The 24,088-nt window shown below is 32.6% G+C and overlaps 1 protein-coding gene across 1 annotated transcript in view; it reads right to left on the minus strand.

Annotated features, from left to right (window-relative positions):
• Nucleotides 1–24,088, minus strand: part of LOC136416608 (alkaline phosphatase-like) — a 233,940-nt gene that overhangs the window by 173,865 nt on the left and 35,987 nt on the right. The window contains exon 2 of the mRNA XM_066401875.1: nucleotides 5,250–5,489. Within this exon, the coding sequence (XP_066257972.1) occupies nucleotides 5,250–5,358 (109 nt within the window). The 5' untranslated portion in view covers nucleotides 5,359–5,489. The remainder of the gene's footprint in view (nucleotides 1–5,249; nucleotides 5,490–24,088) is intronic.

Below are 24,088 nucleotides of genomic sequence, written 5' to 3' on the forward strand. Positions count from 1 at the left end.
TACTTCAGAGGGAACAATCCCTGTCGCTGTGTTCTCGGGATATTTTTTTATGAAAACAAAGTGCTTTTTTCAATACGCAGCTTTAAACACAATTTAAAACTAAATCTGCCATTTCAAACGTGGTTAAACTCTGTTTAACACATAATATCACATATAGCACACGTGTGCAGTGTCACACTTCATATGCATTGATTCTCCGTCCACATCACCAGAAGAAGAGCGAATAAACACACGTAACTCTCCTGTTACTGTTTTAGTTAAGTTCAAGTGGCTCGGAAGGTTACTTGGTACATTACCTCATCGTCTTTGATAATATTCTCCACAGTTGAGGACGAAACATCAGGATGGAATTCCATTAGGCCACAACTTGATCGAAAAGTATGTGCAATTGTGTTCTGGAAGTATTCGGAAGTCTTTAAAACTGAAATTTGAATTCAATTTTAACAGCTATACAAATACGCAACTTCACGTTCATTTAGACCATGTCCTATCTCTTACGGTTTCCAAAATCACAACGGTGGGAATCGAATTTGATACAACAAAGTCTTATTGGATTCCCTATGTAATACTGAGCAATTAGTAACAATCGTGGTAATGTAATGCCTAGTTTTTTGAATTTCATTTTAGTCGAAGTCTTCTTAAATTTTCGAAAACTTGATCACGGTCGAGCGCACCGCAAAGAGCCAGGAAGGTTTATTATATAATTAAAAAGTTTCGCACGAAGAGGGTGTTTCATTAAATTAAGCTGACTTCCATGCTTTAACAGTTTCAATTAATTCACATTAAAATAATGTGTAGTGCATTAAATAGAACTCCGCTTTTGCTGGAACTCTGTTCGAAAAAAGAGTATGGATCCTTATCGGGATGTTTAAATTAGGTTTTTTAAAGCAGTATCTGTAAGCTAAAAACGTTAAGGTTAGTTATCCTAAGCGGAAACTTGCACATGAGCCATAACAGTGGATATCTTGGTTAGGTTTAGTAAAAAAAGAAACATGGAATAAAGTTTTCTTAAGCCAAATTCCCCATTGTCCATCTGCTACGGGAGAATCATTTTTCATAATAATAGTTTTGTCACGGTTCCATGTTAACTGGCGTGTTGCCCATTAACCGGCACTGGACCTATTACTTACGACGTCATTCTTTCAGGGTATTTCGAAAACGGAATGTAAAGAACATAACTCTTTTTTATTGCGCTGACTGGGAAACCTCCGACGAATAATATAAATTCCGAGACGTGGAGAGAGACATTTTTGCCGTATTTAAATTCTTCAATTATGGCCCCATAAAGAGTGTGGACCCGCCATTCATTTTAAAGTTCAAGCGAGAACGAAGTGCTTTATTTCGTGGTTCAATTTATATTCAATATGCTTTGCTAGCATTTGTGCAGTGAATGAAGGAAATTTAATACGAAAATGATAGATGCCTATTTGAAAAATAGCGAATGCGACATTTCTATTTCTAATCTGACTTCCTTGGGTATGTCGGCTTTTGTCTTCAATAACACTAATAACATGTTTCTCTTTCAATTAAGGATTTATGACATCTTTATGCAAAATTATTTGTACAAATTCTATCGTACATTTCACTCCGCTGGGTTTCTGAAACTCGATTCAAATCAAACTTAGGTCCTTCTGAAAAATCGTATCAAATCACTGATCGAAACTAAAGAGGTTTAACTTTAGCTTTCAGACTGCTTTTCATCGCTCGTCTAGTGGGAGTCCAGAGAAGTGAGCGAATGCCGAGGAAGTAAAGTTATCTGGCTACGAGGACCTTTTTCTGTACTTCAGATTTATACTTTCTTTTTCGTTTTTATATATATTTTTTTAGTTTTAAATTTATGCTTCATAAAATGATTGGCAGACTCATCCATTACGAACTTGTCGTTTCGCCTTTCGTTTCGTTAACTTGAAATCGTGCACCGTGTGTTATTTTACGAAATAGTAGTGGATTATGAGAATAATTATAAATTAATTACTTGTTAAAGTGTTAAGGGAGTGTACTAAGCGGTAGAAAAAAAATAAAAAAATATGACACAGGTCCTGGGTAATTTCGTAGCAGTTATTGGTCAGATTCGCTTAAAAATAAAAAAAGAGTTAATGATAAAATTAGTTGCAATAATCAACTGTTTATTAACAACCAGTTAACAGGATCAAGTAATTTCTTTGAAATCGACGAACGAAAACTAATTTTTTAAACGATTCAAAATGTCTGCATTTTAAAATAGACCAATAATTACTGTAAACAGGATATTGTTGGGCTTTTCATTTTTACACTTTTTGCAATTGTAGAGATACTGATTCAATACGCAACAATTTTACAATTATTATTAAACGTTTAATTACTAGGTATTGTTTTTAATGGGTATTGCTTAATTAATTCGAAATTTGCATATTTATTACAGTTGTCGAAATGTTGGATACAAATGTTTTGTTTGTGTCACATTTATCAAATTAAATATTGACTTAAACTTGTTTTCATTTAATGTAACTTCGAATTGGAATAATTAAATTCCATTTCCTAGTTTAAAAGTTACGAAGATTTCATATTTCAATCCCGCTCACGGATATAGTGAAAGTAGATTTGTCTATCATATAAGAAAGCCAGATGAAAACAAGAGCCAAATTAGAAATATTACTCATTCAAAGTGTTGTAAACTAAATTAAGAGTCAAATGAACTGGGGCAGCCGAAACCGTACCTAACTCTGATTAGGTCTAACTTGGTCTATGAGCCCAAGTCATCCTTGATTCCAGGTCCAGGTCATCTTATGTTTCATTAGCCTCTGGTATTTTTTTGCAATTCATTCTCCTTGCACAGGGTGTTTATAACGTATCTTACGTCTTATGCAACGAAGTGGAAAAAAAATTGAAGACTTGATTGCGAAATCTCTTAACAAACTTTTTTCTCATTATTGGAAAAGAGCTGATTTTTCTGATCAACTTTCGTTAAGAAAGTTTTTATTACGTAGTACCAAAAATCTTTTTTTTCAACTTCAATTTGAGAAAACTGTTAATTTTACTGCTTTGTATACATTTGTATAATTTCCTTCCCTAGTTGTGAAATAAACATTTTGCATTATTTATCTAATTGGAAGTAGCTCTTGTGCTAATACCTAGAACATGGGAACAAATTGCCATTGGCAACTATTTCTGGGGTATATTCCTTGGCTAATTTACCTGAGGTATAAACAGCCGTCTTTTTTTATTACATTAAAGAAAAATATCTCTCATAATAATTCAAAAGGAGTAGAAAGCGTTCACTGGGGAATTTTTCTATAGGATTAAATTTTGTTAGATTATTACGAACATAACCAGCATAGCGGGGCACGAAAATACCCCAGGCTGTCTAATAGTGAAATTTTAAATTTGCCTATATTTTTAATTAAGATGTATATGATATTCTAGCAATAGAAAGTATAGACTGCAACTAAATGGAGGTACAATGCTAAAATTGTTTACTTCTGCATATACAAATAGTGAAAAAAAGACCGTGACCTACAAATCACCGTCGGTCAATCCTATGAATATTAAAGGCAAAGCTGTCAAAAGTCATATAAAGTAACTTTCCTCCTTTCTGCAGCAGAGTTTATGCAAAACAGCAAATCGGCTAAGTATGATTAAAATCAGGCAAACTATAGTTAAGATAGAGTGAATTAAATTTACTCCCATATACTGTGGGGCAACTCCGAACTTAAAGCCTAACTGGGGCTTAAATTGACAATCCTACATGGAAAATTGTCAATTTAAGTCATGTTCAGGCTTTAAGTTGGATTTTGGGCTACCCATAAATGGAGGTTATTAATCCAATTTTGATTTTTTTAAAACTTTTTAAAGTAACTTTTCTTACGGACCAGTGGCCCCAATAGATCTTACAGGATCCATTGGTCGATAATTAAACTATTATACTAGTGGATATTTTTTTAAATAAATGGTAAACTACAAATGTGTCATGTTAAGAAAACTGTTAAACACAATTTTCGAGCGAAAAATTAGATTTTTATTTATTTTATTATAATAAGAAAATAGTAGTTTGACTTGGAGTCAAAAAATAAAAGACCTGAAGGCTTATGTGGATTGTCCCTATCAACGTAACAGTGAGTTTCTGGTTTTGCTAAAAAAGTAGTAGAAGGGTTGATCGAAACTGAGAGGTGATAAGGTCGGTAATTTAGAATGAAAATCGAGCACGATAAAGATTCAAAAGGACTAAAGGCAAACACGAGTTGGCGGAATTGGACGATTTTTCATGGAACGGCAGGAAAATGGAGTTAAGGCAAGAGAGGCATGAGAGCACATACTCATTTTACTGTTAACACTATTAAGTGTACATAACTAAATGGATTCAAAGAAGATTATTTATCCCATTATGGTTTTATAGAATTCTTTCATTTGGCTGCTGCGTCTACCTGATAAATTTCAATATTTAGGTTTTGTATTTAAAGCGAAGTTTTCATTTACAATACATTAATGCTCCACGATACAACTTTATTTGATGATACTGCATTATTTATGCGGGAGGAGTACAAATAACTACAACATGTGATCCTCTAATGGGTGCACGAATTCATTAGAATCTGAAAAGAAAAAATATTATCATATTTCAGCAATTGTCCAGGGATCTACCTTCAGTCAATTACTAATATATATAATAGAGAACCACTAAGAGACCTCGAAAGGAGGGTTCCGATGCTTTTTCCAATAACCTGCGAAACAAGGCATATTAAGTATGTATAAATCACAACATATCTTTTTAACGAAGGCTGTTAAAGAAGTAATTTCAAATAACACCTTCCAAATAAAGACCTTTTTTACCAAAATAAAAAGATCTTTCTAAAACGGAGCCAATCTGCGTAATGTAGAATGAAAATCGTTTTTTTCTGTGCGAGATTTGAAAGTTACTCCAATCACCAACAAACGGCAATTCATTTAGAGCCTGCAGGGGGAATATTCCGAGCGAAGTGAGAATAAGGAGGAACGCAGGCAACGAGATATATTACTGTTTCGTTTTATTTCTAAGTAGGTTTGTGGTGAAAGAAGTACATTAATCTTTCAAGACTCCTCAAGAACCTACACTATTTAGCTAATTGAAGTTTCCATTTCAAAGAGAGCACATTTAGGATAATTATAAACTCAAAAACATAACAGAATATGTGTATTTATGTGTTGTTGAGCCGTACCATACGAAGTTTTTGCTCTTTTTGCATTCTGTTAAGTAATACTTATGTCCTAAGGTGAAAATAGGCCATTTTACTTACCTTGGATTTTCTCTTGTTTCGAAATTTTGGCCGGAATGCTTTTTCCTAACGTAAATGTTAGAGTCATGAAGACAAACGAGCACTTTAGGGAAACCAATAAGCACATCATTTCCCGTCAAAAGCAACACCACTGCGCGGTTCCCGGTAGCAGAATTTCACAGCTGTGCATTTTTCACTTTAGGTAGTTTTATTAGTTCAAGCCTGGGTCCACTAGAATTCTCGACATGTTGAGAGATCCATCTGAAAGGAAAAAAAACATTATTAAACCATTGTGTTTTTATCCCTTGGTTCATAAAGCATTAATAAGCAATTGGTGCTTAAGGAAAAAAAGTTGACTTTATGTGTATATCTAACATTCCCGCCATTATTGATACAACGCTTGGCAGATACCGATCCAATAATGTTGTTAAGAAGTTTAATAAAAAAAGTTTTCAAACTGGTTTACGAAAAACACTGAAACAACATAAGAAACGAAAGATGTAACGTATTTTGCAGAGTCTCTTAAGTTGAATTAGAGACTTCAGTCGACAAGTAGTAACGAAAAGACGAGAAAATTTTATTTTTTGAACACGTCTGTCTATACAGAGTGAGCAAATTTCAACATTTATTTAGAAAATCTCGGTGAAAGTAATAGTGACTCCGATGTTGCGGCCAGAACGTAAATTTAATCAGTATTCTTAATGATGATAATCTGATATATCTATTTTTTTGATTGAAAAAAAATCATTTTTTGCGTTTAAAACACTTACAATGTTGAAAATTGTTTAGATTAATGACTTTCAAGATTGTAAAAATTTTTCTACAATATCGATTGTAAAAATTGTTTTTGTAAAAAAAAGAAACTTCGGTTCATACTAATTTCAATATGTTATAGCTTAGTTTGAAAGAAAAAATTCTCTTTTCTTTGATACATACTTTAACTCTTAATAAAAAAAGACTTAATTCAAAACAAAATTAAATCTTATAGAACTAAAAACATTTTCTTAGCAATATCATAATCAAAAAAGTGTTCTAATTATGAAGCAATTATATTTTTGTAACTAGCATAATAACTAAATGGTGGTCGAAAATAGTCAAAGTTAAAGTTCTGCTTTTGGTTCAAAAACAAGAAATGTCGGAAAATTTAAATTAGTACACAAAATAGTAAACATTTGCCTCCAAAAAGGACATCGAGAATGCTTTATTGGTTTTTATTTATCTCCTATATTGAACGAGGTTTCCAATATAAACATAGAGATTTTCCTACTTTGTACAAAATGTGTAAAATACATGTCATTCAAGAATTACACTGAATTCTTGACTAAGAAAATGAATCTCGAATTACAATTGCGAGTTTTTGTTCATTAATTCTCGACCTTCATCGCTTTATTGAACGTTCCAACATTAAATAGAAGATGTTAGCCCCAAATAGTAATTAATTACCTAACAAATCTAAATATTTTCTTAAGTACATCATTACGAGACCTTTTTTTTATTCCATATTTTAAAAGTTGTGTTCACATAGAAAGCTACTTATTAAAATTGTTTTTGATTACAAACAGGTATTTTTAATGAAAAATCCCCGTGTCTATCAGATAAACATTTTTCGCTCGGATTTTCCGTTGATTGATGGAAACATATTTGATTTAACCACATTGTAGGGCTTCGATATGGCGGCAATGTTATATGGATGTGTACGTGAATATTTTTTCAATTTATTTGTTATTATAACTTTTTGAAGTATGGTCGGAAAAGTTCGAACATATTGTATTATTCAACTTGGATTTGTCAAAAATTGCAAGTCGACTTGTTTGATTCTCATCAATAATATACCCTTCTTCTTTAGTTAAAGGAAACACCCCAGGCCAGTTCCAGGTCTCCTGTTAATACAAGTACATATCATTCATTTCTAATGAGACAATGTTGACAATAATTTATGATAATTTTTACATACAAATTAAATTTCTCGTTTATGCATAAGTTATTGAATATATACTGAAGTATATCGTTGAAGTAAAAAAAAACGAAATGGTGTTTAACTGCCTTAAAATATATGGTGTTTATTAAAAAAATATAAAAATACACATAAATTTATAAATTAATCGTCTGTTATTTTTCCATTACATCAACAAAAACTTGTTATATCTACTTGCAATGCGATTTTAAAATCGCATTAATGTCTCTAAAAATAAAAAAGTTATGGCTAATTGAAATGGTTGCAAGCTAAACGGATGACACTGCACAGTTTCTGTTTTTTTTTCATACAGTTTTATGGAGTTGATGGAAAATATCAAATTTTAATGCCTGCGAGTATTATAAGTATGAATGAGGTTATTTTGTATAAATTTGTATACATTTTTCTTTACTAAGGGAACTAATGAGAAATATAAGACGGCAAACCAGAACCCTACATCGTTTAAAATAGGTACGACACCGTGAAAATCTGGTTAGTGCAGTAACGGTTCTGGTTATATGTTTTTCGTAGAGAAACATCTGAAGTAAATACGAAGAACAACTGCAAAATATAATATTATACTTTCATCTCTTATAGAATTAAGCTTAAAAACATGAAAACTGTGAAAAATTATATCTCTCTAATAATATTGCAAAAAAGTCCCAAATTTGCAATTTGTTTTCAAATAACTTGGTGGGTACTGGCCCATGGTATTATTTTAACAAATAAACGAGCCTCTAGTTTATCTTAGATGATGCCATTTGTATGCAATGGCAATAGCGAAAATTACGTTCTGAATTTGATTTCCGCTGTTCATTGTTGGTTGATTAAATAAGTATTTCTATCTTCTGGATAGAATATTTTTAGATTAACAATTGTCGTAATAGTAAGGTCCTTAATGACGTAAATATGGCATAAAAATAGTATAAGATACCGCTGATACTTCTTTGTACAGGTCATCCGCATAAAAGTTCCAGCTAAATTATTATTCAAGTGGACACCAAGGATCGTAATAGATATTTGTTATTTAATAACAAAAATCAATAAATTAGGTATGACTTGCTGACAATTCGAATCTGAGGAATAAAGTTCACGAAGCCAGTTTCCAGGGTATTGAAATAAAGCATATTGGCATTATTGGCAATTATTAAACCCATCTAGTTGGAGTTGTCTGATTGATCGTACTGTGTATGTGGTCACGAACTAACGAGTAGATGATACTATCCGTGAACATTATTAAGAAAACAGACAAAAATTAACTTAAACTACTTCATAAATGCCGGCGTACCATCATAAGTTACCGTAAACGTATGAGGATTGTTGTTATAGCCGGTTTAAAATGTTAATACGTTTTTTGTGATAGTGTTTCAAGTCAATTATCTATGTATTCATATCAAACGTCATTCGATATCTCGTAAATTATTTAGATAACTCCTTTTCTAGATAAATATTCATTTACATATTATTAACTGTTACCACCAATCCCTCAATTTAAGAGGTTGTACGAAAGCTGCAAAATTCACTGGCTGTAATTCCTGTACATATCTCGGGGCCTAAAACGTACAGTCAGATGAGATATCAGATTTCGAATGAAGGGAAAATTGTGTAAATTCACAAAATTATGCCAAGGTGTGCAAATTAAAATGCTTTGTATTTACATAAGAAAACCGCCTCTTACATGTTAAATCCCGTCTTAAGGGGATGCAAAGGTAAGAAGGGGACTTTGTGCTTGAAATGGGCAAATATGGGAGAAAGGCTGTTTGATTAAACTTGATTAGGGGATTTCTGCTTACAAAACATAGCGGATTTCCTTAAGGATGACAGAATTTTTTTTTGTAAATATTCACGTTTTTCTTTAATATATGTCCTTTGATCTAAAGATGAAAGGATTTTTTTTTATTTTACACCCGAACCGTATATGTTGAACTGCAAAATGGTCGAATAAATCAATAAGTAAAATTAAAATTTGGCGGAATTTGCAGTGCAGCCACTCTTGTGGTCAACACACGCGGTTTTAATCAACCATAAACAGCTATATGCACTAGTTCCGCCGGCTGATAATTACAAAAGCTCTTGTTGGGGGGTATTTCGCTTGGCAAATTGCCAGTCTAAAATCTGTACTTCGGCCATTTCCACTGCTAAATGGGAATGAAACTAAATATGCGATAATACACTGGATGTAATTTCAGAGACACTGTTTATTAGAATAAAGGTGATGATAGTAATTAACAGTGCAATTGCATTATAGCTGCACATCTCCATACGTTTAGAAAAAGTTTATGTTAAAATTCTCCTACTCTATTGAAGATAGCTTTACATTGTCAAGAGAAGATCAAACGAAGTGATCTCAGTTACTAGCCGTAGCAAATTTGCAATGCAAATTCAGCTTCTATTCGGCAGGCTTTTTAGAAAGAAATATCAAGCACACAGATCGTATTTATTATGTATACTGGTTCCATTACCATCATATTTAAATATATTATTAATATTCTATATTTGTATAATGAAGAATAATATATTATTATCTCCTTCGTCATCAGGAAAATGTCACATTTTATAAACCTCACTAATAGAAAAAAAAACGGCATTTGAAAGATGTGTTCGTCATATAAACCTATTCTGCCTAATATTTTTTCCAGTATTATCCTGATACAGAGGAAGTCAAGATAGTGCCAGTTGTTGCGGCACTTCAAATCTGTCCTTAACATCACCGTTATTTCTATTATGCTCAAGATAACTTTTGTCATAGTAGTGCTCATCAGATCGGCTGGCTATAAAATAAGTGCCATTAAATATATAACTCTGACATGATCAGGAAAATTACCTGTCTTCCAGGAAAAGTGATAGATACTGAAGAAAACGCAAGAAGCCAAAAAAGCAAACATTAACCTAATTAATATGTCTAACAACGATGGGCCGTAACGTATTAGTATAATCTTTTAAGCGCAAATTTAGAGTTTTAGGATTAATATTCTTAATTTAATCTGCCACTGCTCCATAAATGGTCTGTGACGTCAGAAATTAGACTTCAATCGACCGTACTCAAATCCCGAGCAATCAACTTTGGACCGAAGATAAAGCGAAAAGTCGATTCCACCTGGGTCCTGCGGCCAGGGTTGACAGGGAAATTTTCTATTTTCCTAGACTATTATTAAAAAATTCTCCCACAAAAAGGAGCGTTACTTTACATTTTAAGAAATAATAATAAATATAATATAGAGCTATTTTTTTTTTATTGTAAAAAAGTAATTCTTTTTCTAACTAAAAAAATATAACTTAAATGTGTATTGATGGGAATATGGATATTAAGTAATTCTACTGATTTAATATTCCCTTAGATATATAAAAAAGCATTTCCCTGATAGTTTCATAAATTCGCTAGATTCAGGGAATTTTAACTAAACCTGGCAACTTTAATATCGACAAATTCATGATTGCAACCTACCCCTGTCCTCCACCACATCGCTCTGTACACATTTTTCGATCAACCGGAAACGCTGTGATATTAGAGATTATAATTCAATCGGCTTCACATGAATCTCGAAGAATCACAATTGAATCAAAGATTGAATGACAACTCGATTCATGATTGCAGTCTACCCCGACCATAGAGCACTGTAAACATTTTTCGATCAGTTAAGAACGCTCGAAAATAGATTTCAGAGCAGTTTAGAATAACATAACTCAAATTGCAAGCTATTGAGTTGTTTTAAACACGTGAATGGTTATAATAAATATTTGATTAATATGAAACTACAGCAATCCCTTTGTATCTGAATAGTGGGGCAGGTTTTGGCACTAGTAGCATATGGCACATAGTAGAATATCATTTTGCAAATCAATGAATTGCATGCAGAACATTTAATTAAATAAAATCAATGTACATATATCCTAATAAGGTATGTCTTTGTAGTTTATTCTCATTTTCAATAATTTTTCAGTTCCCAATTAGGGGGGGCCGAAAAAAGTAAATATAAAACGTGGTAACATGAGAGTAACGAAGCATAAAATGACTTAGGATAAACAGAGAAATCTGCTACAACTGGCTCCGCTCTCGGATGGTCATTAGACTGTTTTCAACGGAGTGGAAAACCTTCAGCAATTCCAACGGTACTAAGACTTACTAGAGAGGCTGTGCAGATATTCAAACACCATAACAATGTTAACAGGAAGAAATAAGCCACCGTGTTTTGATTTAACTGCAAGCGTGTGCTATATCACGCTTCCCTCACAGAAGCCCTAATGACATCCCCCCCCCCCCCCTCCAGAAGAGTCAATAAATTCAGCGGACATTCCAGTTACCGCTTCAGTCAACATCGCGAGATATGAACACTTCGTTTATTACCTCATCGAATTTTGTAATGCCTATTCCAGTTGTGGACGAATCGTTGGGAAGCAATTTTATTGGATGATGGCAGCTTATATACCCGAGAAATATTATACTTTGAATTTGTACTTTGATTGACCTTTGAAGCCTATGTGTTATCATTTTTTCTCAATCGTTTGATAAGTTTGGGAATGAGTACATGAAAGAGAATTCCACTGTGTTATTAGAATTCACATACGTAATCATGAGTTCTGTCGAGATTGAAATCTGTTATTGCCCATAGTGCGGGATCGGTTTCAAAAAATGAAAATAGAACTTTTTCAAAGGTAGACTGCTTTTTTAGATACTAAAGACGAGGAAAAAAGCTGATATTGATTTTAATCTATAGAAGATTTTGATAACTCGTAATTCACATTGACACACACTCTATGATTAATCTAGCGTAATCGCTCTTACTTGTCACGTGAGCATAATTAGAAGGGTTATATTGTCATGTTAGGTGGACCCTTTTCACAGAGGGTGCTAGGCGAAGCTGACAAGTTTACATTATCTTCGGCTTTCAAGCCGTTGAATGTATTATCACATTATAATAGGCGCAGTGTGTAAATGTACGGGCAAAATTGTCTGGATAAATAATTAATTGATATAGTTAGGCGGTTTCCCATATTGAGTACAATCAAAATATATCAACATACAACGCAACTTTTCAAATTCAAACCAACATTTGATAAATTAATTAATCGTTTCTGTTGAAACGCCTGCTTTTCCGCATATCTGCAATTTATTATTGATAACGTACTCTTCACAATCATGGTAACAACATAAACGAATTCAACAAAGATTATCAGGGCTCCTATAATGAAACACGAATGTTCTCAAACAGGTTTGTTACAGGTAAGCTCTCCAGGATTTCCATGTAACTTATTCGTAAAATTAACTTTAGTCAACATGAGGGTTTCAATCATAGGGGTTAGTGTATGTTGGAAGGAGTTGGGTAATCAGTCCTAAATGACATTGATAAAGTCTGTTAAAATTCTAATCTCTTGATTAACTTAATCAGTATACTAATGTTATTCATTATGTTGACTCTTATCCGTATGCAAAATATATTATAAATTAAGAGTTGATTAACAGGTCTGAAGGTGTTTCTAACCTCTGTTTTCTAACAATTCTTAACAGTCTGAAAACATAACTAGAATTTTTGATTTAGTGAGGAGATATAGAAAACAATTTTTTGTTTTATTGAGGATTTAAAATGTAAATTAACCTAAAAATTTAAGTAAATTTTCCCACACTGTTTTCCGGATCTACAGAGTCTACATGATGTAGTAAAATTTATAATTTAGTTAGGTGATTTGAAAACCTTACTAGCATTATACACTTTGGTTATGATTAAAAATGTTCAGTAAGTTTTTCAAAAAGTACTAGAATGTATGATGTATTAGGAAAACTTGAAGTCCTCACTATCCTTATCTCTCTTGAACAAAGGAAATTTTGCGTCAATGTTACCAGTAGTTTTAAACATTTTCTATTTATATCAAATTTTATGGATTCAAGCACATACGAAAAATTTTAACCGAAACTAAGTCGCAACTTTCAGTCAACTTTTCAGGGCAGCATTTTCTAAGCATTTTTAGATCCATGTATTTTCGTGAATTTTTACCCAGTCTTTTTCTTTCAGTTTACTGGGGTACAACAAACATATTTAAGGAAGTATTTTCGGTAAAAATAAAATTGTTCTAAGTTTTATTAGTCCGAACTTCCCGTGTTAGTCTGATGCTTTGCCACTAGCCAGGACCACTTTCCATATAGACTGCTTTTCCTATACTGAAACTCACTTATAAAGTTCCGGATGAATTTGGACCGAACCTTGTGTGGTACATGAGATGCTGCGAGGGTTTTCCGTAAACTAATTTAAGAACTTTTATATTAAACTTTGCCATATGAGCCGAAACCATCCGGGGACAATTTTATACGACAATGTGAACTCTAAATATAACAATGTTTTAAGACCCCAAAAAATTTCAATAGAAATTTTGAATAGTTTTTCACCTTCATTTACTATTTAATTATTTAGTTACAAAAATTATCAAAACAAAGTTTTTTTCAAAGTTGATAGGGAAACACTTCAAATACGCACTTTTTTGTCCATTTTCCACGGACATCTCGAAAAAGATTTTCAAAGGAAATGAAATGGTAGGTCCAAACTTTAACCTACATAGATATAAATTGTTCTCGCAAAACTTTCTTTCCCTTTGTGCCTCATAACAAAAGATAGATTAATGTGGAGAGAATCACTCCATTATTTGGTCGATATTTGATTTAGTTTCGCATTGTTTTCGTTGTGTAAGTCTGGTTATAAATAATTAAGGCCTGTCCATTATTACGTAATTTAGGGGCGGAGCAGAGTAGATCTCATAAAACGTGTGGAGTATTTATCAACGTGAATTATATCATAAGAATTATTTGAAGTTCCAATGTGTTACATGCCATTTCTTACAACCTCTCACTAGTAAAAACATTTGTTATCGAACATCCACTCTGTTTTACGGTCTGTCACAAATAATCAATATTTGCGTTTTTCCAAAATAATCTCTAATTTTTTTAATGAAATTAGTTAGACACCCATTTTTTCTGAGATCTTGTATAGAATATACCGATAACTATTTTCAACTCGTTTTGTGCCTATCTTCAGTTTCGCTTTAAATTTCCGAAGTTACTATCCTCTCATTATGCAGAAAACATTAGAGATTCCTTTCAAATGGGAGAACTTGCGGAAGTCGTCACACAGCTGTCTCCGAATGTCTCATTTGCCTGACGCCCCATGAAACTTAGATATAGGCACCAGCCCTCGCCTTTAACCCAGTGGAGTCTTATTACGTTAACCAAATCATTAAAAAGGATTAACTTTAATGTTTGGGAACACTTTTTAATGATTAAGGAGACAACTAGCAACCAAATCAATAAGAAATAAATAGGCACTTGAAATAGTTACGATTATGTAACAATAATTCAGCACGTTTCAGATTTGCAATCATTTCTAATGTAACAGGATGGAAACATCCATTGTTCTGCACTCAGGCCAATACCAGGTTGGGAATAGTTAATAAAGTAATAAGTGAGATACGAGCAGTACGGATTCGCGTATATGAAAATCGAACAAAAACGACTACAAAGGGTATTTTATAACACAACTGCAGCCATTATTATTAAGATCAGTTAAAGGAACAAATGCGAAATAATGTACAGGGTTATTCCCCATATTTTTCCTCGACCTTAAAATATTTATTTTTGGAAATAGAAAAAAATAGTTAAGACAAATGTTTTAGTTTTTATTGTGAATTATTAGAATCCGTCATCAGATGAAACGAACGAGCATCCTAAAGCTGTCAAAAAATGGCAAGTTGTGTTTTTTTTAATGGAACACCCTGTATATTTATATCTTTTTGGAATCTGCTCGTCTCCCTGATTCCAAATATACTATATATATATACAGTGTGACCCACTTAAGAGCGGGACACCCCTGTAAAATTTTTATTTGTGGTTCGATTTTGATCATTTTTTTATATGTTGTAGGGCATCAAAAACTCTATTTTGTGACAAGTTCTTGTTACGCTCGCTTAAAATCTAAGGTCTACTTTGCCCCTTTCTTATGACGAAATTTTAAGAAAAGACATTAGGGAATTTTTTATTTTAAATTTAGCTTCAGTAATAACTTTAGAATTATTCAAAATGGCTGTATTTCAAATTTCGTTAAAAAATGTTTATCCATAAAAAAGTTGTAGAACAATTAAATTTTATTTAATTTAAATTAATTAATGATTCAATGTGAAAAAAAAATTGTAACGAAAAGAGATTTAATTCATTTTAAAAAACACTTGCTTCGATTAAGCTACCGTTCAACTGGATACATTTCTCGTATCTTCTTCTAGTATTACTCATTACTTTTCTGAGAGATAAGGGAGTAATTTCTTCACAGGCGCGTCTCAACCTTATGCATAGTTCTTCTCTATTTCTGGGGCGGTTTTTATATACTTTTTGCCCAAGAGTACCCCACAAAAAGAAATCTAAAGGGGTCAGGTCCGGTGATCTGGGTGGCCATTGTATTAATGGACTATTCCGTCCGATCCATTGATTGGGAAAGTTTGTATTTAGCCACTGCCGAACAATTTTCGCGTTATGTATAGGACTTCCATCAAGTTGAAAGTACATGTTACTTGTGTATAATAGTGGAAGATTGTCAATCGCATTGGATAATTCATTTCTCAATAGTTCTAAAAAACTTGCAGAATTCATATTGCCCTCAAGAAAAAATGGACCGATAAGTTTGTCATAGATTATTCCACACCAAACATTTACTTTTTGGGAATATTGACTTTTGCAGTTGATAATCCAGCGTGGATTTTCATGAGACCAAAATCTACAATTCTGTGAAGAAACTATCCCGTTAGTAGTAAATGTAGCTTCGTCACTAAATAGAATACATTTTAGAAAATTGTTGTTATCTTGATACTCCCCTTGCGCCCACAAACAAAATTCCAATCTTCTGTTCTTGTCTCCTTCCTCCAAAGTATGCAGAAATTTTGGTTTAAATGGCTTAATTTTATTCTTTTTCAGGCATCGACGAATCTTTTCCCTCGGTACATTTAAATCTAAACTTGCTATTCTTAATGTAGCATGTGGGTTATTAGTAAAATAATTTAAAATTGCGATTTCTGTATCACCTTCATTTCTATTTCCAGGACGGTTGTTTTTTAACAAATATCTATCAACGGCTCCAGTTTCATTAAATGTACGATTTATTCGATTCACTGTACTTTTAGTAATCGGACGTCGATTAGGATATCTTGTGTTAAATATTCTAGTCACTTCCCTTACACTTCTGTCATTGTCACCAGAAAGACGCACTATTTCAATTTTTTCCCTTAAAGTTAATTGATTATTCATATCTGAACTTTTTCTTCAATCAAAAACAGTTAAATTTTCTTCTAAACCACCAAGAACTGGTTTATTTATTTACAAAAAGACAATTGCATTGTATTTAATGACAAGGATAAAACAAGTGACTTAACTATGTTTATTGGATCCGTACTCAGCCAACTTGACCAAAAATTATTACATCCAGATGGTTCAATAAATTTAAAATTGGATTGCTCTACAACTTTTTTATGGATAAACATTTTTTAACGAAATTTGAAATACAGCCATTTTGAATAATTCTAAAGTTATTACTGAAGCTAAATTTAAAATAAAAAATTCCCTAATGTCTTTTCTTAAAATTTCGTCATAAGAAAGGGGCAAAGTAGACCTTAGATTTTAAGCGAGCGTAACAAGAACTTGTCACAAAATAGAGTTTTTGATGCCCTACAACATATAAAAAAATGATCAAAATCGAACCACAAATAAAAATTTTACAGGGGTGTCCCGCTCTTAAGTGGGTCACACTGTATATATATACAGGGTGTTACAAATTAGTAGGCCAATCCGCTAACCACGGATTCTTTGAGCGAAAATAAGTCAACTTTCCTTATGCGACTTTTTTCTTTAGCGTTTTATACTCGCTATACAGAGTGTTAAAGTTATTAAAAAATTAATTTATTTGGTTAATAACTTCGTTACTTCTTATCGTATTTTAATGAAATTTTGTAGTGATGCACAGTTCGATGAGGCGTTCTTTTCCTATAATTTAGGTAAAAAAAATTTAAACCGGAGAAGGGAAATTGGGGGTCACGGACACGTCCCCTCCCAAACTTTTTTTTTGCGCGCGCCAATGGTGAACGTGTTTAATTTTTTAAACTAAATATTCTTTTATCTTAATTTTTTCATTCTTGTAAAATTTTGATTTACCGCTTACTTTAGAAGATATTCCAGCATATTGCCTTTCAATACACCGTAACTATTTTTCGTTTAGTACAGTGACTCGCATTAATATTCGGACACTATGGTATTTGTGGAAATATTAAGTTTTTTGCTAACTTATTATTAAGTAACAGTATTTATTGCGTAATCATTAGTTACAACCATGTTTCTAGTATATGTAAATACATTTTTGATCTTTGAAATTAAATTATATACAAAGATACTATCGAACAAAGAAAACAAGGCATAATTTTACTGTCGCAAAAATATTCGGACACGGAATGCGGTGCGGTGCAATGCAGGTAAAAAATAATAGAAAAACACTGTATACAGACTTTTTTATGATCGTAAAAGATTAGAGATGCATCCAAGACTCAATTTTCTTGTTAGTTCAGGTTAGAAATTAGCGTTGAAGGCAAACTTATAACTTACTAAAATTCATATTATGAGGCGAAAAGGCAAAAATATTTCTTTTGACGTACGACAATTAATTATTTTTCATCACGCTAAAGGCAGATCTTATCGAGAAATCGGTAATTTGTTAAGTGTAAGTAAAAGTACAGTTGGTGATATAATTAGAAGATTTGTTCAAGAAGATCGTATTGAATCAATTCCGCAAAAAGGACGACCGAAACTTATTGATGAACGTGAAAGGCGTAAAATTATTAAACAAATTAAAATAAACCCTGGACTGAGTGCTCCTAAATTGACAGCTGATTTACTAGAGTACAGTAGCAAAAAAGTGCATCCTGACACAATTCGGAGATTATTAAAAAAAGACGGGTACAACGGAGGAGTAGCCCGAAGAAAGCCATACATATCGGAAGTCAATCGCAAGAGACGTCTCGCCTTTGCTCATGAATTCGTTGTGAAACAGAAAACATACTGGGAAAGCGTTATATTTGCTGACGAAAAAAATTCAACATTTTTGGATCCGATGGTCGCAAAATGGTATGGCGCAAAAAGAATGAAGAGCTAAAAATTAATAATCTCAGGCCTACTGTGAAACACGGCGGAGGGAGTATAATGGTTTGGGGCTGCATCTCAGCTGCAGGAGTAGGCGAATTAGTATTTATTGAAGGAAATTTAAATAATGTTATGTACTTGGATCTTTTAAAACAAAATTTACTAAAAAGTGCTGAAAAATTAGGTATACGCGACAATTTTAAATTTTACCAGGACAACGATCCAAAACATAAGTCGCGTTTAGTCCAAGAGTATTTATTATATAATTGTCCTAAAGTATTAAATCCTCCTGCACAATCACCTGATCTCAACCCCATAGAAAATCTATGGGAATTTTTAGACCGCAAAGTCCATAGTAAGCCAATCAACTCCAAAAACCAGTTAAAACAACGATTAGTTGAAGAATGGCATCGCATACCTGAAGATTACATAAAAAAAATAATTGAAAACATGCCAAAACGGCTAGAACAAGTTATACAATATAAAGGCAATCATACGAAGTATTAATTTGTTTATATGTTTTTTGTTTATATTAATTTTCCTCACAAATATTATGTTCCTGGTATGTGTCCGAATATTTTTGCGACAGTAAAATTATGCCTTGTTTTCCTTGTTCGATAGTATCTTTGTATATAATTTAATTTCAAAAATCAAAAATGTATTTACATATACTAGAAACATGGTTGTAACTAATGATTACGCAATAAATACTGTTACTTAATAAAAAGTTAGCAAAAAACTTAATATTTCCACAAATACCATAGTGTCCGAATATTAATGCGAGTCACTGTATATCGGAAACGTATCTTTAAATACACGATATATTGTCACATACTTATCTTAAATGTTATAAGTAAAACAGACCTTTTCTTAAGTATTTCTTCTAGATTTTATTCAATTTTATGTAAATTGAGAAATTTCAGCAAACGGACAACGATTTTGGAAAGTTAAAAATAAATAATAATACTACAACTAAATGGACTGAACGAATCTAAATTAAATGTTCAATATAATTGCCCTCTTCTTCAATACGCATCATCACAGATATCTACTAGATTTTTCAATAGTAACGCAACGTACATTTTGTACCGGAATAAATGATCGATACGTTCCCGATATACATAAATGAAAAATGGGTACCATGTATTGAGAGACAATATGCTGGAATATCGTCTAAAGTAAGCGGTAAATCAAAATTTTACAAGAATGAAAAAATTAAAATAAAAGAATATTTAGTTTAAAAAATTAAACACGTTCACCATTGGCGCGCGCAAAAAAAAGTTTGGGGGGGGACGTGTCCGTGACCCCCAATTTCCCTTCTCCGGTTTAAATTTTTTTTACCTAAATTATAGGAAAAGAACGCCTCATCGAACTGTGCATGACTACAAAATTTCATTAAAATACGATAAGAAGTACCGAAGTTATTAACCAAATAAATTAATTTTTTAATAACTTTAACACTCTGTATAGTGAGTATAAAACGCCAAAGAAAAAAGTCGCATAAGGAAAGCCGACTTATTTTCTCTCAAAGAATCTGTGGTTAGCAGATTGGCCTACTAATTTGTAACACCCTGTATATATATATATATATATATATATATATATATATTTGGAAGCAGGGAGGCGAGCATATTCCAAAAAGGTATAAATATACAGTGTTCCATTAAAAAAAACACAACTTGCAATTTTTTGACAGCTTTAGGATGCTCGTTCGTTTTATCCGATGGCGGATTCTGATAATTCACAATAAAAACTAAAACATTTGTCTCAACTATTTTTTTCTATTTCCAAAAATAACGATTTTAGCGTCGAGGAAAAATAAGAGGAATAACCTTGTACAGGGCTGAGAGAAAATCCGGAATAAAATCTTTTCAACGAGTATCTTAAAAAAATGCTTAAACAAGTGAATTGATTTTGAATTGTACGTATTTTTTGGCAATAAAATAAAATATTTTGCTTCAACCTCTTAGCTGCAACCTTACCCAATTTTTTTATAGAAATATATGTCGTGTATGAGCTCATTGAAAAGCTTATGAAAAATGGAATCTCACCATACCAATTTCTTCTTTTACTTATGTGATTATTAAAAAATAAAAAAACCCTTTTAAAAACAAAAAAAATTACGAATACCTTCTTAGTTCTATCTACAGGTTATTTAACGTAGCAGATGTTGAAAATGTCCTCCGCCCTCTACTTGGCATGCTCCCAAGCGAGGGTAAAACCGAATAAAACCTAATATCGATGTGCTGTCTTTAATTCTGAATGAGTTTTTATTTTACATTCATAAAATAAATAAACAAACAAAGTGGTATTCGGCATATCAAGATATACTTCAAAAGGCGAAAAACATTGCTGCGTTTTTCGTGCCAAATTTATTGCCTCGATTAACGATACATTTTTTTAAATTTCATTTTAAAATTGTAGCACTCTTGTGTAAAGTTAAATTTAAACGTTCAGTTTATTAATTTGTCAAAATGTTCTCTCGATATTTGCTAAACAAACATGATATGGTCAGAGCATTGAAGACTTGATATTCGTATGATATGGGGATAGAATGCGAAGTCAAAGTGCAGTGTGAGCATTATTTAATGCAAAATATCCGGAAAAACAAATTTCCCAGGCTATTGTTAGTAAGATATTCCACAAATTTTAGGAACATAGTACAGTGAAGGACTTGTTCAGGAAGGTTCAGCCACGAGTTTTAGATGACGATCAAAAATTGAACAATACCTTACTTCTGCAAGAAGATCCTCATGTGTCAATTGGCTCTAAACCATACTGTGTCTAGACGTACGATTGGGAGATTTTTGAAAACAGAAAAATACCACTTCTATAAGGTATATCTCGTCCAAGAGCTTTTAGAAGATGACTGTGACAGACGGTTACAATTTTGTGATGAAATGAGATGGTGTGACGAAAATAATGAGTTTCCACTGAACACATTCTTTTCGGATAAAGTTACCTTTTATTTAAATGAAGTTGTTAACAGGCATAATAATCGTTTATCAAGTCAGAAAAATCCGCACTGGATATGTGGAGCTAATACTCAGCGCCCTCAGAAAATAAATGTATGGGCAGGTACCATTAACAACCAAATTTTAGAGCCATTCTTTTTTGAACAAAACCTTACAATTGAATGCTACTTGGAATTTTTAAGTTTTGAATTTGTGCCTGCTCCAGATAATATATTACCCAACGAAGTAGATTGAGATATACCCACTCAAACAATTTGGTTTCAACAGGACGGCGCTCCCCCACATGTTGGTGTTAATGTTAGAGGATATCTTGATGAAATATTTGCGGGTCGCTGGATTAGACGACGTGGCACAATTGAATGAACCCCAGATCCCAGGGCTTAACGCCATTAGATTACTTTTTGGGGGATATCTGAAAGATCAGGTTTATCAAAATAGACCGGATAATATTGAAGACCTAAAAACTAAAATTAGAGTTGAGTCAAATAACATACCGCCTAACGTCATTCGAAATTCCATCGACGAATTTTACCATTGCCTGGGAGCATGCCAAGGGGAGGGCGGAAGACATTTTTAGCACCGGCTACGTTAAATAACCTGTAGATAAAACTAAAAAGATATTCGTAATTTTTTTGTTTTTAAAAAAGTTTTTTTTATTTCCTAATAACCATGTAACTAAAAGAATGAAAGAGTATGGTAAGATTTAATTTTTCAAGAGCTTTTCAATGAGCCCAAACGCTATAAGTTTCCATTAAAAAAAAATAGTTCGGTAGGATTGCAGCTAAGGGGTTAAAAGAAAACATTTCATTGTATTGTCAATAAACATGTATAATTCAAAATCAATTCACGTATTTAAGTTTTTTTTAATATACTCATTAAAAAGATATAAATTTTATTTTATATATTATATTTATTATATTATTAATTATATTATTTTCGCACTTTCGCTGTTTTGTATATTCAAATGGAAGGTCTTAACTTGTCATCAAAGACAACTTTTGTCTAATTTAACTGAACTTGTAATGTTTACGGCTTAGAAGATAGCAATAGGGGCCATAGCAATTGGACCACCCTGTATATAGCGATGGATAAACCGTTTTTTTTTTAAATTTATATACGTTACTGCTTTTTGTTCTGAATTATGGATTGATGAGGAGTATAAAACACCCACCAGTTATTGTTCATTATTGGTTACTATTGTTTTTTATATTTTTATGATTAACTTGTAATTGTAACAATTATTATAAATTATTTATCTTAATTGAATAAGGTCTGGTTAATGTTTAGTTATGGAGTTTTATGGCTCAGTGTAAATGATTTATTCTTCAGTTCTGATTGTAATAAAAACGTAGGAGCCAATAATGAAGGTTGCTGGCGGTGCGATTCCGGTAATCTAAAGTTTGTGAATCATACGGCTTGGACTTTTGCGTAATTAAAGACGGGCATAATTTATTGTGTGTAACATCTGATATTTTTTTAAATTTCCATCGCTGCGAAGGTAGCGAAATCGATACGGATCTAAACATCCAAGTGAGGACGTCGGGCGGACTGATTCAGCCACGTCACCACTGAGCCACTGAGCCTTGCAATCCACTTCATCGACCTTTGCCGGAGGAATATTAAACCTTATGCGGTCCTTCTCCTACTTGCATAATCCCTATATTTTTACTTGAACTGGTAATACCTATATATCCGGGGTAAATACAGATATGAAAAAGGTGCACAATTAAGTCAAAATCAAATGATGAAAACATATTTTATAAATTAATTAAAGAAATGATATTTAAAAAATGTATGTTACTTTTTCCGTGTCAGAGGCAACAAATAGTATCTAAATGCGGAAGATAATCTAATATCCGCATAAATGTAGACTTCGTATTAAAGTATAGTAGTTCGGCTGTAACTCTCTATAGAATAACAATTCTTGAACTCGAAGATATAAGCATTCGTGCTGCGTTTGCTGAAGTCAAAGATAATGGAACATTTACGTCGATCGGTGGACGACCAGCAGTCACTTTTCTTTCTAAATATGGCAACATGAAAAATTTCGCTTTCCGGCACCATGCAGGAATGCATAAATGTTTTCTACAGAGAAATGTGTATGGTTCTTTGAAACATTAGGCATATATCTACTGAGTACTACCCTCAATAAATCAAGGTGCCCCGAATGAATGAAATTCCTATCAGAAATTCTACATTTTCATCCACTCAAGTCAATTTACTTCCATCTAAAATATTCCTGACATCGATAAAAACCTGCTCTTTATCGCGATAAAATCTCGAGTTTTATCAGTGTCGCTAAGGAAGTATGACCAATTTATTTAATACCCGCTAATAACCTCAATCTGGCGCGAATTTAATGTCTTAAATTTAAAGTACGTTTAAAGAATATTGCATTCAAAATGAGTTTGGGTAGATTCAGAAATGCAGGATTTAGTTAATTTATGGATGATAACAGATTCGGTGAACACCAAAAGTTCCATATGGCGTCAATTTAGTTCCTTTTGTAATACGTGGAACTATGTGTTGGATGAGAACATGTCGACTGCTCAACTACGAGGATTAAAAGGAATATTCAGTCAAAACCATTTAGAATAGAATTGCGAATGTTGCAATAAAAATCTTTCTATGACCACGAAGGACTGATTAATCCATTCCTCGACATTGAAGTTCCTGGAAAAGTAAAAGTACAAAACAGCAATTCCAAAGACTTCTTGATAAGCCCAAAGTAAGTGTCGTCATATTAAACATGAATGACTGTGAAGTATTATGCCTGCCA

Source organism: Euwallacea similis, chromosome 24, assembly GCF_039881205.1.
Source record: "Euwallacea similis isolate ESF13 chromosome 24, ESF131.1, whole genome shotgun sequence".
NCBI classification, from domain to species: domain Eukaryota; kingdom Metazoa; phylum Arthropoda; class Insecta; order Coleoptera; family Curculionidae; genus Euwallacea; species Euwallacea similis.